This window comes from Panulirus ornatus, chromosome 48 (genome assembly GCF_036320965.1).
Source record: "Panulirus ornatus isolate Po-2019 chromosome 48, ASM3632096v1, whole genome shotgun sequence".
NCBI classification, from domain to species: domain Eukaryota; kingdom Metazoa; phylum Arthropoda; class Malacostraca; order Decapoda; family Palinuridae; genus Panulirus; species Panulirus ornatus.
This window is the reverse complement of record NC_092271.1, coordinates 15,586,560-15,606,692: the sequence shown is the minus strand read 5'-3', so window position 1 is coordinate 15,606,692 and position 20,133 is coordinate 15,586,560. Positions and strand designations below refer to the sequence as shown.

General features: G+C 40.6%; 1 protein-coding gene across 2 annotated transcripts; it reads right to left on the bottom strand.

Annotated features, from left to right (window-relative positions):
* Positions 1–9,060: 9,060 nt before the first annotated feature.
* Positions 9,061–15,375, bottom strand: LOC139764132 (baculoviral IAP repeat-containing protein 7-like). 2 transcript variants are annotated; one of them, XM_071690666.1, is made up of 7 exons: positions 15,234–15,375; positions 13,871–14,263; positions 12,994–13,379; positions 12,665–12,853; positions 11,094–11,135; positions 9,570–9,666; positions 9,061–9,389 (listed from the first exon to the last, which is right to left on the bottom strand). In XM_071690666.1, exons 1-7 carry the CDS (start codon positions 15,322–15,324, stop codon positions 9,196–9,198), a joined length of 1,392 nt encoding a protein of 463 aa, XP_071546767.1. In that variant the 5' UTR covers positions 15,325–15,375; the 3' UTR covers positions 9,061–9,195. The 2 variants fall into 2 exon arrangements, with proteins under 2 accessions (XP_071546767.1, XP_071546768.1); XM_071690667.1 differs by lacking the exon at positions 11,094–11,135.
* Between the last annotated feature and the right edge of the window lie 4,758 nt (positions 15,376–20,133).

The following is a 20,133-nucleotide window of genomic DNA, read 5'->3' as shown; positions in this document are numbered from 1 at the left end:
GGAGAAAGAATACTTCCCACGTATTCCCCGCGTGTCGTAGAAGGTGCCTAAAAGGGGAAGGGAGCGGGGGGCTGGAAATCCTCCCCTCTCTTTTTTAATTTTCCAAAAGAAGGAACAGAGAAGGGGGCCAAGTGAGGATATTCCCTCAAAGGCTCAGTCCTCTCTTCTTAACGCTACCTCGCTAACGCGGGAAATGGCAAGTAGTATGAACAAATGAATATATATATATATATATATATATATATATATATATATATATATATATATATATATTCATTTATTATACTTTGTCGCTGTCTCCCGCGTTAGCGATGTAGCGCAAGGAAACAAACGAAAGAATGAGCCAACCCACCCACATACACATGTATATACATAAACACCCACACAGGCACATATACATGCATATACATTTCACGTATACATACATATACATACGCAGACATATACATATATACACATGTACATGTTCATACATGCTGCCTTTATCCATTTTCGCCGCCACCCCACCACACATGAAATGGCGCAGCTCTCCCCAGACGCGCGAGGTAGTTCTAGGAACAGACAACAAAGGCCACATTTGTTCACGCTCAGTCTCTGGCTGTCATGTGCAATGCACCGAAACCACAGCTCCCTTTCTACATCCAGGCCCCACAAAATTTTCCATGGTTTACCCTAGACGCTTCACATGCCCTGGTTCAATCAATTGACAGCACGTCGACCCCAGTATACTGCATCGTTCCAATTCACTCTCTTCCTTGCACGGCTTTCATCCTCCTGTAAATACAGGCCCCGATCGCTCAAAAGATTTCTTACTCCATCCTTCCACCTCAAATTTGGTCTCCCACTTCTCCTCGTTCCCTCCACCTCTGACACATATATCCTCTTTGTCAATCTTTCCTCACTCATTCTCTCCATGTGACCAAACCATTGCAATACTCCCTCTTCTGCTCTCTCAACCACACTCTTTTTATTACTACACATCTCTCTTACCCTTTCATTACTTACTCCATCAAACCACCTCACACCACATATCCTCAAACATCTCATTTCCAACACATCCACCCTCTTCCGCACAACCCTATCTATAGCCCACGTCTCGCAACCATATATCATTGTTGGAACTATTATTCCTTCAAACATACCCATTTTTGCTTTCCGAGATAACGTTCTCGCCTTCCACACATTCTTCCGCTTTTATGGTTCCATCCGCTGCTAAATCCACTCCCAGATATCTAATATACTTCACTTCCTCCAGTTTTTCTCTATTCAAACTTACCTCCCAAGTGACTTGTCCCTCAACCCTACTGAACCTAATAACCTTGCTCTTATTCACATTTACTCTCAGCATTTTTCTCTCACACACTTTACCAAACTCAGTCACCAGTTTCTGCAGTTTCTCACCCGAATCAGCCAACAGCGCTGTATCATCAGAGAACAAGTGACTCACTTCCCAAGTCCTCTCATCGACAACAGACGGCACACTTGCCCCTCTCTCCAAAACTCTTGCATTCACCTCCCTAACAACCCGATCCATAAACAAATTAAACAGCCATGGAGAGATCACGCACCCCTGCCGCAAAACCGACATTCACTGAGAACAAATCACTTTCCTCTCTTCCTACTTGTACACATGCCTTACGTCCTCGATAAATACTTTTCATTAGAAAACTAAAAACAAAGTTTCAAGAAGTCATTGGACCCCTCATGGCAATGATGCTACTGACATAGAGACAGCAAACACAATTATCCTGCACTCTTTGCATATAGACACACACATCACAGCACTTTATGACTTGTAGTCCTGACCGGAGGACGTGGCCATCTTCCTGAGCGCTGCAGGAGCTTCATAAGGGTAAAAGAGAATACTGGAAGTGAAGTATTTTAGATATCTGGGAGTGGATTTGGCAGCGGATGGAACCATGGAAGCGGAAGTGAATCATTGGGAGGGGGAGGGGGCGAAAGTTCTGGGAGCGTTGAAAAATGTGTGGAAGTCGAGAACGTTATCTTGGAGAGCAAAAATGGGTATGTTTGAAGGAATAGTGGTTCCAACAATGTTATATGGTTGCGAGGCGTGGACTATTGATAAAGGTGTGCGGATGAGGGTGGATGTGTTGGAAATGAGATGTTTAAGGACAATATGTGGTGTGAGGTGGTTTGATCGAGTAAGTAATGAAAGGGTAAGAGAGATGTGTGGTAATAAAAAGAGTGTGGTTAAGAGAGCAGAAGAGGGTGTTTTGAAATGGTTTGGTCACATGAATGTTTATCTTTTTGGTGGAAATTTTGACCGTTATCTGAACAGGTATGTGGCTGAGTTGTGGAACAACGTTGTAATATGGTACATAGAGAGTCCAAGATTGTTGTGATGTCATGGGAAATTCTTAGCTGTAAGATATAGTGGATATTTGACAGGAATTAAGTTTTAGAGACTTGGAGTCAGTTGAGGGACGCTGACGATAAGCTGGGCGATCACACGGGGACGAGCTGGGGTCAGTTTGACCATAGATTTCGGGCTGTATCCAGCAAAGATGATATAATCTTTATGGTCCCTGAAGGAGACTATATTAGGGTTGTGAGGCTGAGCAGTATGTTGGAGTTGGACTTACAGGGGTGACAAAGTGGTGCCAGTGTTAAGGGTTAACGCATAGAGAATGTTGTGGGCGGAGGCAATCAGGGTAGAAATGTGTGAACTATTATATTGATTGGCCACATTGGTCCAAGTGCGCTGAGAGAAATAAAGGCATTAGGTATTCTGTCTGGAACAAAATGCAAACCCTTGGAATTTTTTTTTGCATGTAAATGTTTTCAGTTTAGGAAATGCACGTGTTTAATGTTTTGTATTTTGCAGAGATTATTTTTTTTTTTACATTTTTTTGTAAATAATTTTTTAGTAGATTTTTATTATTTCAGTAACATATGAAGGTTTTTAGATTTTCTCTGTGTACTCTGCTATTGGTGTTTTTGTTTGAGGGCTGTTCCGAATCTTTACCAAAGAATATATATAAAAGACAGGAAAGCAATTGCTTATACCAATAAAAAAAAAAAAGAATATGAGTGCCAATACCCCGTACAGCACCATCTGTTGATCCCGCGCAGAATTAAAGCAGCCAGTGCTCATGCGCTCCTGCTTTCCTGTCTTTGATTACTAGCACACACTGTACAAGTGTTGGCTCATTCTCTCGTTGCTTCAGGCTGTAGACACAACTACCAAATGAGGGGCGGTGCAAACTTCTTTCTATGTGTTCTCGATTATCAATGTCGGCAACTTCTGCGTTGTCAGACTTAACAATTGAGTGAAATAAGCGTCGTGTTTACACCGCAGTACCAGAAAAGGCGTGACAGCATAAGGTAAGGGAATTTCTGCTGTTCGAAGATATTGATATATTCTTGCAGACTTGTACTCTGTGTCTGGTGCCGGTATTAGTTAGTTGGATAGTAGAGTAGCTATTACCTGCGGGGAATTTTAAGGAAGGGAATGCTGGCGTTGCGAGTTGTTTGCAATGCTATTTAACCATGGAATACTGGTCATTTTGTCAATCACTGGTTGTGTTTATAGGGTAAATTGAGTGCTGGCTGTATAGAATTTGGTTTGTAAACGGAGTTTGAAATTAGCCAGTACTTTAAACCACATTCACCGAGATGGTGATATAAATGTCAATGATATTATAGCGTTGACGTCAGAGAACACAGTCATCTTGCTCTCGTCTATACAAAATTTATAATTCTGTATTTTGAAGTGTGTTTGCATTAAAGTGTACATTATCTCTGACGTATATTGAGCCAATTATTTGTTTTTATTGATAACTTCGAAGAAAATTTGCTTTTGGTGCATTTGTCCAATCTCGTACATGTAGTTTTAGAAGTTTGTGATCCGTGCCTTTGAGGAATAGTTACAGGTAAGACATTATATCTACGGCTACCTATTTACTATTTTTTTAATTGATAATTGACTATATATGTAAAAAGTGCTGCTAGACAGTAGATATATGGGAAGTAGAAAAGTAAACTTTATATATGTTAAATTATATATATTTCTTTAAGCAACATTAATTTTGAGTAAACTACGATATCATTTTTTACCTTTATCGGAGATAATACAATCATTTGAATTATCATTTCTACTGCATTCATAGTCAAGTATTGACAACGATTTTGACGTTATCCACAATTACCCAAGAAAAATACTTCAAAAAGCATTCTTTCGTGTATGGATGAATTCGGCGTAAACTACACTCGAACATTATATGTCTTATTTAGAGTAATTAAACATTATAAGAAACGCTTTTCACCATTCGAAATTAATTTTTGGTCACAATTTACTTAATGCTCATATTAAACCTGACGATATGTAAGTCATAGATTTTTGAAGACGATTTTGTACAGTAATCGTTTATGTGAAAATAAACACTTAATTGGAGTCGAGTACCATCCATATATTTACAGCTAAACATCTTCCATGGTGTCTGCTTAATCGTTTGAGTGTAAGTGTATTCAGATGACTGTAATGTGTTAAGTAATCAACGTAAAGCATTGGATGAGAATAGGAGGCTATCACATCTTGTATTTTTTTATTTCTTTATGACAATAAGAGATTAACTCGACTCGTTTGCAAATAGTATCATTTACGTATAGCTTTTCTTGATTTTTTCACGTGTTTTGGGCTTTGATTGAGCTACCTACTAGTCTCACAGGTAAAAGAGTGTGATCGCACCAATCGTCAGGTTCATTTAACCTCTCGTTGTTGTTTCCAACATATACATATATACACATGCACACAATTCACACTGTCTGCCTTTATTCATTCCCAACGCCACCTCGCCACACATGAAATAACATCCCCCTCCCCCCTCATGTGTTTGAGGTAACGCTAGGAAAAGACAACAAAGGCCCCATTCGTTCCCACTCAGTCTCTAGCTGCCATGCAATAATGCCCGAAACCACAGCTCCCCTTCCACATCCAGGCCCCACAGAATTTTCCATGGTTTACCCCAGACGCTTCACATGCCCTGATTCAATCCATTGACAGTACGTCGACCCCGGTATACCACATCGATCCAATTCACTCTATCCTTTGCCCGCCTTTCACCCTCCTGCATGTTCAGGCCCCGATCACTCAAAATCTTTTTCACTCCATCTTTCCACCTCCAATTTGGTCTCCCACTTCTCCTCATTCCCTCCACCTCCGACACATATATCCTCTTGGTCAATCTTTCCTCACTCATTCCCTCCATGTGCCCAAACCATTTCAAAACACCCTCATCTGCTCTCTCAACCACGCTCTTCTTATTTCCACACATCTCTCTTACCCTTATATTACTTACTCGATCAAACCACCTCACACCACATATTGTCCTCAAACATCTCATTTCCAGCACATCCACCCTCCTGCGCACTACTCTATCCATAGCCCACGCCTCGCAACCATACAACATTGTGGGAACCACTATTCCTTCAAACATAGCCAATTTTGCTTTTGGAGATAATGTTCTCGACTTCCACACATTCTTCAAGGCTCCCAGGATTTTCGCCTCCTCCCCCACCCTACGATTTACTTCCGCTTCCATGGTTCCATCCGCTGCCAGATCCACTCCCAGATATCTAAAACGCTTTACTTCCTCCAGTTTTTCTCCATTCAAACTTACCTCCCAATTGACTTGACCCTCAACCCTACTGTACCTAATAACCTAATATATATATATATATATATATATATATATATATATATATATATATATATATATATATATATATATATACACACACTTTCGTATTCGTAGCGACATTTCTACATAGGTACCTTTAAGGATGAATGTAGTGACGTCTACGAGTATGAGTTGGCGCCAGTGCATGTGAGCGGTCCAGATGGCCTGGTATTTTACGCCATGTACGGTGGCCTCATGTCACACTACGGCCTTGATGCTCACTAGTCATGGGTAAATACGCACTTACCGCTCTGCTCACGGTACGCTCACGCACAGCAACGGTCATCCCAGTCCACTCTTATCGCAGGCTGTCTACTGTCAATGCATTTGGCAGAGGGAGGTGTTTTTTTCTTCGTTTGAGTTGGCTACGCTCGCCATATCTCTGGACGAAGAGGGAGAAGAAACAAAGAAACAAAATAGAAAGGGGGAACTTGGCTGCTTCCATCCAATGTTGGAGAGGAATTTCACACCCTCTATCCTCATTTGATTGATGATGAGAGCAAGTTCTTTCATAATCCCACATGATTAGTTTCTTGGGGCTCGTAGGTAAGGATGGAGAGACAGCCTCCTTCCTCACTGATGACCGGGCCAAGACTGGAGCGAAATCGTTGGGGAATTCACACCGCCACTCTCGCTCCGGTCATGGTCCGCTCCCACACCGCTCAGAATATCTTTTGGATTACTGTTGCTTGCACGTGATCGGAGCGAGAGCGAACCGTGAGCGATAGTGTACATGTCCCCAGTGAAATACACGCATCAGGCCGTAAGTTCTCGTTGATATCTGGCTACTGCGTGTGCATTTCGACTTGTGTGCAGGTGTATTTAAAAACCGATTTACTTGTTAGATCAGTCTTGGCTATCAGTCTGGCTCTCTTGTCAGGATAATATAATTCAGGCACAATGTTTATCCAATCATTTAGATTGATGTAATATAGTTTATTGAAAACAAACGACTGCATTCCTTTATATTCATTAGTTGTTCCTTAAAACATTGTCTTCACATTGTAGATGCATTTAACTTTTTCATACTAGAGCCAGTTAGTTCTGACCCGGATTCTGGGAATAATAATGAAATGCAGAAGCTGGCCAAATTCAAGGATTCTCATCAGTTCACGAGAAATTGTTGGAAAGAGTGGACCAAGATATACGCCCTTAATATCATGTCGTATAGACGACCCAAGTAACAGGTATGTCTACTTAGCCACCACATCTGTAGCTGTAACGGGGGTCTTCTATAAGACATGATAACAAGGGGTGGGTCGTGGTCCACTCTTTAGAGAACTTTGTCCAGTACGGGAAAGTACCCTTGAATTTGGCCATACCACTATAACCTCCTGCTTAAAGGATCTAACTTGGCATCTGAGAACGAAACATTTGTTTACTTTCACACATTTATATATATATATATATATATATATATATATATATATATATATATATATATATATATATATATATATATATATATATATATACGAATATAGTGCGTATGAACGCGCACTTTCCATAGAACACATAAAACCCCCCAACAGCAAGGATTCGAACCTGGACCTTTCGCGTGGTAGCTTGGAACGCCAACTGTTTGTACTCACCCCTAATGGAAAACAACTATTCGGGTAGATCACAGCCGAGAGGTTAGTGTTCCCAGGTACTACGCTAAAGGTACGGCTTCGAATGTTTGCATTCAAGGTTATTATGTGCTCTGTGAAAAGTGCGCGTTCATGTGCACTATATTCGTGTTCATATACCTCCACGTTTGACAGTGTTGTAGAATTGCTTACTAATGGTAATGTGAGCCTGATGGGCTTTGATCGGTCTAGACCCTGTTACTCATGGATGTGAGACGGAGAGTATTCGATTACTAGTAATCAAATTGTCATTATCCACTTAAAGACGATCATAGCCGAGCGGTTAACGTCCCCAGCTACCGCTGAAAAGATTGAGTTTCGAATTCTTGCTGTTGGAGGAAATTATGTTATATATATATATATATATATATATATATATATATATATATATATATATATATATATATATATGTGTGTGTGTGTGTGTGTGTGTGTGTGTGTGTGTGTAAGATCAAGTCGATCTGCGGCAGGGGTGCATGATGGTTGGGGTGGTTAGGGGGGTAAATGCAAGAGTTTTGGAGAGAGGGGCGAGTATGCAGTCTGTTAGGGATGAGAGAGCCTAGGAAGTGAGTCATTTGTTCGCCGATGATACAGTACTGATGACTGAATCGAGTGAGAAACTGCAGAAGTTGGTAACCAAATTTGGAAAAGTGTATGAAAGGAGAAAGTTGAGAGTAAATGTGAATAAATTCAAGGTTATTAGGTTTAACAGGGTTGAGGGACAAGTTAATTGGGATGTGAATTTGAATGGAGAAAAATTGGAGGAAGTGAAATGATTTAGGTTTCGGGGAATGGACTCGGCAGCGAATGGAGCCACGAAAGCGGAAGTGAGTCAGGGTGGGGGAGAGGGCGAAAATTCTGGGAGCGATGAAGAATTTGTGAAAAGAGAACGTTATATCGAAGAGCAAAAATGGGCATGTTTGAAGGAATAGTGGTTCCAACAGTATTATACGGGTGCGAGGCCTGGGCTATAGATAGGGTTGTACGGAGGGTGGATATGTTGAAAATGAAAGAATGATAAATAAGGTCACCCTTTTCTTCGCCGCTTTTTATAATTGATTAACTGAAAATCGAAGATTTTCGACGTATTTTTGAATGTCTTTGTTAGAATATTGAAAAACGATTTGCATGAAAATTTCCAGTTCTCACGCGTGTTCTCAGGGTCATTTCTATAATCAGCCTTATTCAGTTTTCGGGATTCCAATCGAAATTTTGCTTCATTAGCATCGGCTCAGGAGTTAAAGCTCTAGGCGTTATTATGACAGTGAATACAGCGAGTGATGAATAACGGGGTTCGTGACTGATCATCACTAGCATAAGATATTGGCTTACTGTTGTAGGGCGATCGCCTACTGTCGCAGAATACAAATTCTGAAGCTTAAGTTGTGGGTGTATTCTTTGATGATGATTTTGAAAGGTGATGACCAGTTCTTCTGTATAGAGCTTCGGATGAATCCAAGATGGCTGACGAAAACCTCCAGCGACATGCTGACGGATCGCCGTCATCAAACGGCTGATTTGCGAACGCTTCCAACGTTCCTCTGTGGTAGGCATGTGGTGCGCGGGATCTTTTGCCCGCCGCGAGTGACCATGGCCCACATATGTCTGACGGTCCACGAACCCTCCATGATCGTGGATCCAGTGCTGTAGTACACGATAGGACTCAGTGCTACCTGGATAACAAAGCTGGAGAAACCCAGGTCGGTGGGAGGGCGAATGTGGTAAACCATAATGTACGCCAGTGTGCCTTCGGCTGCGAGGCTTGGTGGACGTGCGGTGGTGCTGCCGTTTGCATCGCAAATGGTGACAGAGTGGTGCACTGTCCGGACGGTGACAATGTTGAAGATGTGTTTGGTGATGTACGTGCATCAGCCAATGATGGGCCGGAGGGTGCCCCTGACTACGGCCCCGCAGGTGGTGCAAGTGTCCCTTGGCCTGGCACACACAGCACACAGGTGGAGGTGAGAGCAAGGCTGAAACACCACAGCCACCTGCTCCTCCTTGCACAGTCGACACATAAGCCGACTCTCTTCCACCACTAGTTGTTGCCGCAGTGCCTCTACTGTGAAAAGAAAGAAGTCAACTTTTTTTTTTTTGTCATTATTTGATGAATCATTATGAGTTCAGTATCACTTTAAAGCATTCCCTAAGAACGACCATGATAGCGATCTCTAGTACAGGTCGCATGAAGACTACCCATCGTGTTTGAATTGAGTTCTACGGTGGCAGGAGCTTGGCTTACCTTCTTGTAATAGTCCGGTGTGATCTGGGGTTAAGGGCGGTGGCCTGTGCTTGTCCTGAACATTTGAGCCAGTGTGAAAATGCTGTGAGGTGTCCACCTGTTGAAAGAGTAACGCGTATTGATATATATATATATATATATATATATATATATATATATATATATATATATATATATATATATATATATATATTATATATATATTGGAAAGGATCACAATTTTGCGCGTGATCAAGATATTTCTATGAGTCCACGGGGAAAATGAAACACGAAAAGTTCCCAATTGCACTTTCGTGTAATAATCACATCATCAGGGGAGAGACAAGAGAGAAATATAAGTCAGTTGATATACATCGAAGAGACGAAGCTAGGACGCCATTTGGTAAACATGTGATTGTCCAAAACATACAACGAGTGTTCATAAACTTATTTCACAAATCTTATCAACAAAAAAGTTATCTAATTTGTATAGACCATCACTAATATTAAGATTATAATTCTTTGTGTATCTAATAATAGAAGATTCAATGATATTTCTCTTGGTAATAGAGTTAGAGTTAATAACTGAGATGGCGTTACTCCAGTCAATACAATGATCATAGTTTTTAACATGATTAAACAAGGCATTTGATTCTTGTCCCGTTCTTATACTATATTTATGTTGCTTAAGTCTAACAGAAAGGTCCTTACCAGTCTGACCAACAAAATTTATCACAGTTTTCACAAGGCACTTTATAGATGCAACCAAGAGAATTTTCTGGTGAATTCCTGATTAACATATTCTTTATAGTATTATTGTTGCTAAAGGCAACATATACATTAAAAGATTTAAGCAACATGGGAAGCAAAGTGAAATTATCATTAAAAGGGAGAACTAAAAGATTCTTGGTGTCAATGGGAGGTTTGGGCTCAACTCTATAAAATGATTTCTTTGCTAACTTAAGGGATTTATCAATGAAAGATCGAGGGTACTTTAACTTAGATCCACTATAATATATCTTCTCAAACTCATCATCAATTAACTCTGGACTGCAAATACGTAATGCCCTAAGGAACATAGACTGAAATGATGATAATTTAACTCTGTCATGTTGAGATGAGTAATAATGGATATATGAGCATATATTAACATATATAGAAAACGCTCGTAGTATGTTTTGGACAATCACGCTTACCAAATGGCGTCCTAGCTTCGTCTCTTCGATGTATATATACTGACTTATATTTCTCTCTTGTCTCTCCCCTGATAATGTGATTATTACACGAAAGTGCACTTGGTAACTTTTCGTGTTTTATTTTCCCTGTGGACTCATAGAAATATATATATATATATATATATATATATATATATATATATATATATATATATATATATATATATATATATATATATATATACACACATATCATCGCACTTTTTATTTTGATCTTTTATTCTTTACAAGCATATTCCTCAGACAGCAATTATGTTTTGTCTACATACTAAAAGAGCGCATTGGTTGCCACGCGTCGGTGATATCTTACCTGCATGGGAGTTGGGGAGGAAGTTGCGGCTTGGTCCGTCACCTGCAGACACAAGAACAACTTATAACAAAGTTACCACAGACGGCCTTATGCGAATAACGGGGTTTACAGACTGTTTAGAATTTACAAGTTTGCAAGAAATTTTTACGGTGACGACAGTGAATTCAGTTCTAAATGTCGACCGCTGCTACCGTGCTTTAACACGGCCTATGCATGTTATTGCATAGTTAGGTTTCAAAATTCAGTTTGCAATTCAAATAATTGAAATCTGTTTCTCTTACATTGCCTCTGTTCATTATCTAAGTATGATGAAGCCTGAGATACTAGAGTGATGAACACTTGTGTTGTCTGACGTGATTAAAACTAGCTGTAGTAAGATCTCGACACATCCTATCCTCAAATAATTCCGTGTGTACCAGAGTAAATCAAGCCTCGCGTATCACTGAGATATTTCATCATTCATATCGCAAGATGAGGCGCTCCAAGGAATGGGAATTGCACTTGTATATCCTCCATAATGCGATGTGTCTCTGCTTGTGCATGTCCACGGCCACTCCAATGACGTACCCTTAACTCTTGACCTAAAGAATTTAGTCATTTGCTGCCTCTGCCTTTACCCCCTCCGCTTACACCTGTGCTGCAGCTATTCCTCAGGCATACTAAGGAGTATATACGAACTTCAATTATCACTCCTCAGACGTTTCTCAAGAACCATTAGAAATATATACGAACTTCATCATTGGAAACATCACTAGACATTCTTCAAAGAAAAGTAAGATATTATCTAACGCACTAGTTATATTAGCATGAAGTCTGTGAACGTAGGTGAATGAATGGAATGGAAGGTCTGTTAGAAGAGTTAGTTCCTTGGGAAGGATTGTTACTGCTAACATGAGTCCTTCCTCTCTTTAGCAGAAGAACCAGAAGAAATGTATAAAATCCTTTGCATCCCACGGCGCCGAGTACTGAGGGCCATTATACAGATTCATAATTTTTCATGTTAATACAAATAAAAGCTTAAAAGGAAAGAGGGAGGTTGAAAGAAAGAGTGTGAAGACAAGTGAGGAAAAGAAGAGAATATAAAGTGCACTTAAGATGTTAGGAAAGATAATTCAATTGTTTCATCCATTTATGTTTCCCAATACTTGAAACTCTTACTGTGCTTTTCCTCCATTTACCATGTTCCTCTGAACCTCCCTTATCTCATTTCATGGTACGTCAGCAGCTTTGACATTTGCTAATGTTTTGTATTTAATAAGCTCAGTTATATTCCGGAGAAACTTTTGCAAATTAAAGGTTTTGGTCGTACATATTGATAACAGAATTTTTCCCTAACCAGTCATCTTTCATCTCTTGTTTCTTAACCAACCAATGTTTTATTTTTCCCCCTCGTACTCCAGTGAAACTGTGTAAACTGTTTGTTTTACTTTGTGAGGAGTGAGAGACACGTATAAAACCAGACTTGGTATGGGATAAATAGTTATGTTACAGGAGGGGTTGAAAGATGAATGGTACGAGATAATCATCGGTGATCCGTGTGAATAACCTGGTAGTCAACAGAAAAAATTTACCTGTGCTGGGATGTTCAGCCCGTCATGGCAGACTGAGTTTGTGGTGTTCCTCTTCCGTTGGTCTTCCTCATAGTCGAACACCAGCTCTAGCGCCTCCGTCACCGTGCGACAGATAGCACCTCGAGCTTCCAAACGAAGCTTCAGTGCCTCCTTCACCGACACCTGGGACAGGCCCATCCCTACCAGGCGCTGTAGCAAGGAAAGGGCAGCGTTAACATATACCCTCCACCCATCAGCAGACCGCTACAGATGTCTCACTGGCGTTTCATTAACTTGTTTTAACTAAAGAGTAAATACGTTCAACTCGCATACAGCTGAGGAAAGCTAACCTTGGCGATAGGATGGTGGAGAAGCAGCTCTGCTTCTTGTGTGGAGAGGGTGATTGGGCGGCTCTTGACGGTGGGCACAGAATTGTCCTTCCAACTATGAGTGACTGCCTCCTCACCTGCCCGCAGCCTGATGAAGGGGCAGAAAGGGTAGAACCTGGCGTGGTCTCTCACTGGGTCATCTCCCTGCCGCCAACCAAAGAGGCCACCGCCGCAATGGAAGCACTGGACCCAGTCGGCCAGTCCCGTGGAGAAAAATCCCGCCTCTGCCAGCTGGTCGGGACTGACGCCCACCTCCTGAGGCCAGCGGGTGAACGTCTGCAGACGACTGGAGGGAGTGTTGAACTGAGGAAAAGCCAGTTGCCCGCTGTCCGGCACCCGCACGGCATCTGTCGACAAGACATATTAAGTTGATTATTTATTATCCACACATGGTCAGCGTCCGTACGTCAGCGATTGACGAACCTTCAGTAGTGCTGGGAGGATGGCAGTCAGTGTATGGCTAGTAGTTTTTACCATTTACTCGATAGTTGGTTAATTGTAATGTTCATCTTAGCGAGGATAACTTACGCATCAGTATTTTATTTATGGGCAAATAATTGACCAACAGCAATGTCAAAAACTGACCAGAGGTAATACATGCTCTCAAGGAAGTCGCCTTAGTTATGGCACAATGAAGCTGGACAAAACAGTTCTTATAAACGTGAGTGTTTCTATGTTATAAAGTGTCAAGACAGAATAACGTCATATATATTCAGTATGAGTAACCAACTCGGAACCCTAATAAAGTACACACACACACACACACACACACACACACACATACACACACACAAGGAGGTGTACGTTTTAAAGAACATCAACTCTGACTTCAGCTTACCCAGGTGATAAGTAGAGGAAGGGATCTGCGGACGGGTGCCAGCTACCCTGAAGGCGTGATAGTCGTCCAGGAAAGTGTAGAGTCGTCCGATATCGTTATCGGGATTGGCTCTAGGGATGTTGCCGGTGGCTACCCCGGTGACGAAGGGACAGTTTGGGAAGTGCTTGTTGTGCTCTACTTTAGGCTCGTCGCCAGGGTCCCAGAAACCAACAATGCCCTGACAGAAGACACATTGGACGTGATCTTGGGTTCTCAGGTAAAAGAACCCTGCTTCAGCTAGTTTGTCGGGGTCGATGAATGGTACCGTCCAGTTGGTGAAGGTTTGGCGTCGGACAGACTCTATCAGCAACGCTGACTGCCACTGAAACCGACGTTCGTCACGAGCCTCCAACGCTGGAGAAAAAGACAGATTTAGGACATAACTCACTTGGCAGTCAACGTTCCGCTCAGCGAACTATTGAACTACAGATGTATATTATGATGGATGGTATATTGATCCTTTTTTTTATTCAGAGATGATACTTCATAAAAGAATATAGATGAAGAATAGATAAACTGCTGGCAGACACCGATTTCTGGCTATTTTGCCATCTACTCTGCACCGATGGGCCATGTGGTATTTTGCCGTCGTGTATTTCTCACTTCCTCACCACAGAAGTCGTCGACTTCCAATAAACAAAATCTAATACCGAGATTTGTACTTGTATAAGTCGTGATAGTATAAAGATAGTACCAAAGCCACCAGACCCGTGGGAGAGGTCATATAACCAGTCATGATTACGTTACCTAACCTCCAACCAGAGGCGTTCCACCCCGAGGCCAAGGACCAGCCCACCAGGCACCACCCGGGACCCAGGGATCCGGCCACGCCACTCCCTCTCCCGTGACCCGGAGGTGGGCTGGAAATCCTCCCCTCTCATTCTTTTTTTTTTTTTTTTCCATAAGAAGGAACAGAGAAGGGGGCCAGGTGAGGATATTCCCTCAAAGGCCCAGTCCTCTGTTCTTAGCGCTACCTTGCTATCGTGGGAAATGGCGAATAGTATGAAAAGAAATATATATATATATATATTATTTATTTCTATTTAAATATATATATATATATATATATATATATATATATATATTTTTTTTTTTTTTTTTTTTTTTTCAAACTGTTCGCCATTTCCTGCGTTAGCAAGGTAGCGTTAAGAACAGAGGACTGGGCCTCTGAGGGAATATCCTCAACTGGCCCTCTTCTCTGTTCCTTCTTTTGGAAAATTAAAAAAAAACACTGCGACTAAGCGTCACTGGTACAAGACAATGGCGTCAGGCATCGCCAAGCGTATGTGGCGCTAATATGTCGGTCTAATATCTGGCCACTTACTTCGTACGTTCTCTGCAGGCTTGGGCATCGGGACACCGTCAAACTGTAATCCAGACATATCTGTGGTTGTTGCACCTTGAAGAGTCAGCATGACGTGAGACCACCGTCAGGTTGTGCTGTTCAGACTGAGCCTAGACGCCAACTGAAGCAGTTATATACGAGACCGTGATACCCTGCGATGCGATATCTTATCTTATCCTACCCCCTTGTGAGCTGTTTCATTGCTTTCCGTGAATATGTCATACTGTATCTGAATGATACATTCAGGTATTAACCCTGAGGGGAGTACCCAATTATGTGGAAATATATATTTTTTTCCCCCTTTTATCTTTATGTTACAGTGGTTGCTAGCGGATGTCGTCATACGGGGTGGGTTACGCACGAGCAGTATAACGTTATGGATGTTTCTAGTACGAGCAATTACCGTCAACACCTCGTCCACATTTGGACACAAGTATGGCATTTGACTGAAGAAGGTAGAGCGGCGGCCCAGGAAACTACAACCACGTCATTGTTTGCCATTTAAAGAGTGGTTGTAACGTCAGTATTAAAACAGTTGATACCGGTAGTTCTGTGCTCCACTTAGTGTATGCGTTTGAAGTTGAAAGAATTATTCTGTTTTCAGTACACATGAGAGAAAATAGGAGAGGAGGCAGCGGAGAAGCCAGTATTACAGGTGCCTGTTTCAATTCTTCGTAAAAGTATAAACACAAACAAAAGCGACATGTATAATTGGATCAGAATGCTCCATGTTACATTACTGTAAGCTCCGGCAGTACAGCTTGTTGTTGACATGAATACAATGTGGTTAGATTTTGTGTAATCTGTACTTCGTCTCACGTTATCTTATCACAATGTGCCCTTAGCCTGTTCTGTTAATAAATAGCGCGCATGTAGTGAACATGATGTGAGGAGTACGATAACGTAATGTTACATGTGCGACGTCTGTGTAGCAAGGCACGTAAATTTGTGAATATCAAAAAATAAGAACAAAATGTAATGGCAAAAGACGGAGAAAGATGGAAGACAGATGGCAGCAATATGGATGGAAAAGCAGGGAGTTCTTGAGAAAAAGGAAGGCAGTGACAGAAAAATGGAGAGTTAAAACTGGCAGAGAAGGTAGACAGCACCGGAAAGACAGAAGACAGTCAGCGACAGAGGAGGCACTAGGTAAACAGGGACAGAGAAGACAAAAGGGAGACAACTACAGGGTGTCCCAGGAAATGTACTCATATATATATATATATATATATATATATATATATATATATATATATATATATATATATATATATATATATATATATATACTATTCGTCATTTCCCGCGTTAGCGAAGTAGCGTTAAGATCAAAGGACTGAGCCTTTGAGGGAATATCCTCACTTGGCTCCCTTCTCTGTTCCTTCTTTTGGAAAATTGAAGATCGAGAGGGGAGGAATTCCAGCCCCCCGCATCCTCCCCTTTTAGTCGCCTTCTTCGACACGCAGGGAATACATTGGAAGTATTCTTTCTCCCCTATCCACAGGGAAACCTTTGCAAGATACTTTTCCAATATCACCCTTTCTTCTTTGGAAATTTTAAAAACGAGAGGGGAGGATTTCCAGCCCCCCCCCCCCCCCCCCCCCCACCGATTCCTCCCCTGGCGCGGGATATGGCGCATGTGTATAAAGAATATATATATATATATATATATATATATATATATATATATATATATATATATATATATATACATATATATATATATATATATATATATATATATATATATATATATATATATATATATATATATATATATATATATTATCCCTGGGGATAGGGGATTAAGAATACTTCCCACGTATTCCCTGCGTGTCGTAGAAGGCGACTAAAAGGGGAGGGAGCGGGGGGCTGGAAATCCTCCCCTCTCGTTTTTTTTTTTATTTTTTCAATTTTCCAAAACAAGGAACAGAGGGGGCCAGGTGAGGATATTCCAAAAAAGGCCCAGTCCTCTGTTCCTAACGCTACCTCGCTAACGCGGGGAATGGCGAATAGTTTAAAAGAAAGAAAGAAAGAATATATATATATATATATATATATATATATATATATATATATATATATATATATATATATATATATATATATATATATATACATATATATATATATATATATATATATATATATATATATATATATATATATATATATATATATATATATATGTATATATATATATATATATGTATATATATATATATATGTGTGTGTGTGTGTGTGTGTGTGTGTGTATCCCTGGGGATATGGGAGAGAGAATACTTCCCACATATTCTCCAGTTTTTTACTTTTCAAAAGGATAGAGAAGGGATCCAAGTGATGATTTTTCCCTCTGAGTCCTGTGTTCTTAACGCTACCTCGCTAACGCGGATAATAGCGAATGTTATATATATATATATATATATATATATATATATATATATATATATATATATATATATATATATATATATATATATATATATATTATCCCTGGGGATAGGGGAAAAAGAGTACTTCCCACGTATTCCCTGCGTGTCGTAGAAGGCGACTAAAAGGGGAGGGAGCGGGTGGCTGGAAATCCTACCCTCTAGTTTTTTTTTAATTTTCCAAAAGAGGGAACAGAGAAGGGGGCCAGGTGAGGATTTTCCCTCTAAGGCCCAGTCCTCTGTTCTTAACGCTACCTCGCAGACGCGGGAAATGGCGAATAGTATATATAATATATATATATAGTATATATAATATATATATATATATAGTATATATAATATATATATATATATATATATATATATATATATATATATATATATATATATATATATATATATATATATATATATATATATATATATATATATTATCCCTGGGGATAGGGGAAAAAGAGTACTTCCCACGTATTCCCTGCGTGTCGTAAAAGGCGACAAAAAGGGAAGGGAGTGGGGTTTGGAAATCCTCCCCTCCCATTTTTAATGTTCCAGAAGGAACAGAGAAGGGGGCCAAGTGAGGGTATATTGTCTAAGGCTCAGTCCTCTGTTCTTAAGGCTACCTCGCTAGCGCGGGAACTGTCAAATATGTATGAATATATATATATATATATATATATATATATATATATATATATATATATATATATATATATATATATATATATATATATATAAAGTTGTTGAGTATTCCTGGTAAATTATATGGGAGGGTATTGATTGAGAGGGTGAAGGCATGTACAGAGCATCAGATTGGGGAAGAGCAGTGTGGTTTCAGAAGTGGTAGAGGATGTGTGGATCAGGTGTTTGCTTTGAAGAATGTATGTGAGAAATACTTAGAAAAGCAAATGGATTTATATGTAGCATTTATGGATCTGGAGAAGGCATATGATAGAGTTGATAGAGATGCTCTGTGGAAGGTATTAAGAATATATGGTGTGAGAGGCAAGTTGTTAGAAGCAGTGAAAAGTTTTTATCGAGGATGTAAGGCATGTGTTCGTGTAGGAAGAGAGGAAAGTGATTGGTTCTCAGTGAATGTAGGTTTGCGGCAGGGGTGTGTGATGTCTCCATGGTTGTTTAATTTGTTTATGGATGGGGTTGTTAGGGAGGTGAATGCAAGAGTTTTGGAAAGAGGGGCAACTATGAAGTCTGTTGTGGATGAGAGAGCTTGGGAAGTGAGTCAGTTGTTGTTCGCTGATGATACAGCGCTGGTGGCTGATTCATGTGAGAAACTGCAGAAGCTGGTGACTGAGTTTGGTAAAGTGTGTGAAAGAAGAAAGTTAAGAGTAAATGTGAATAAGAGCAAGGTTATTAGGTACAGTAGGGTTGAGGGTCAAGTCAATTGGGAGGTAAGTTTGAATGGAGAAAAACTGGAGGAAGTAAAGTGTTTTAGATATCTGGGAGTGGATCTGGCAGCGGATGGAACCATGGAAGCGGAAGTGGATCATAGGGTGGGGGAGGGGGCGAAAATCCTGGGAGCCTTGAAGAATGTGTGGAAGTCGAGAGCATTATCTCGGAGAGCAAAAATGGGTATATTTGAAGGAATAGTGGTTCCAACAATGTTGTATGGTTGCGAGGCGTGGGCTATGGATAGAGTTGTGCGCAGGAGGATGGATGTGCTGGAAATGAGATGTTTGAGGACAATGTGTGGTGTGAGGTGGTTTGATCGAGTAAGTAACGTAAGGGTAAGAGAGATGTGTGGAAATAAAAAGAGCGTGGTTGAGAGAGCAGAAGAGGGTATTTTAAAATGGTTTGGGCACATGGAGAGAATGAGTGAGGAAAGATTGACCAAGAGGATATATGTGTCGGAGGTGGAGGGAACGAGGAGAAGTGGGAGACCAAATTGGAGGTGGAAAGATGGAGTGAAAAAGATTTTGTGTGATCGGGGCCTGAACATGCAGGAGGGTGAAAGGAGGGCAAGGAACAGAGTGAATTGGATCGATGTGGTATACCGGGGTTGACGTGCTGTCAGTGGATTGAATCAGGGCATGTGAAGCGTCTGGGGTAAACCATGGAAAGCTGTGTAGGTATGTATATTTGCGTGTGTGAACGTATGTATATACATGTGTATGGGGGTGGGTTGGGCCATTTCTTTCGTCTGATTCCTTTTTTTTTTTTTTCCAAAAGAAGGAACAGAGGGGGCCAGGTGAGGATATTCCAAAAAAGGCCCAGTCCTCTGTTCTTAACGCTACCTCGCTAACGCGGGAAATGGCGAATAGTTTAAAAGAAAAAAAGAAAAAAAAAAAAAAAAAAAATATATATATATATATATATATATATATATATATATTATATTATATTATATTATATTAACATACAGGAGGGTGAAAGGCGTGCAAGGAATAGAGTGAATTGGAACGATTTGGTACACCGGGGTTGACGTGCTGTCAGTG

Coding starts and splice junctions, on each gene's coding strand:
- LOC139764132 (XM_071690666.1), bottom strand. CDS start 15,324: ATGCTGACTCTTCAAGGTGCAACAACCACAGATATGTCTGGATTACAG. Junction 14,264..15,233: donor GCCTGCAGAGAACGTACGAA/GTAAGTGGCCAG, acceptor CTTTTTCTCCAG/CGTTGGAGGCTCGTGACGAA. Junction 9,667..11,093: donor CCTCCCCAACTCCCATGCAG/GTAAGATATCAC, acceptor CTCTTTCAACAG/GTGGACACCTCACAGCATTT.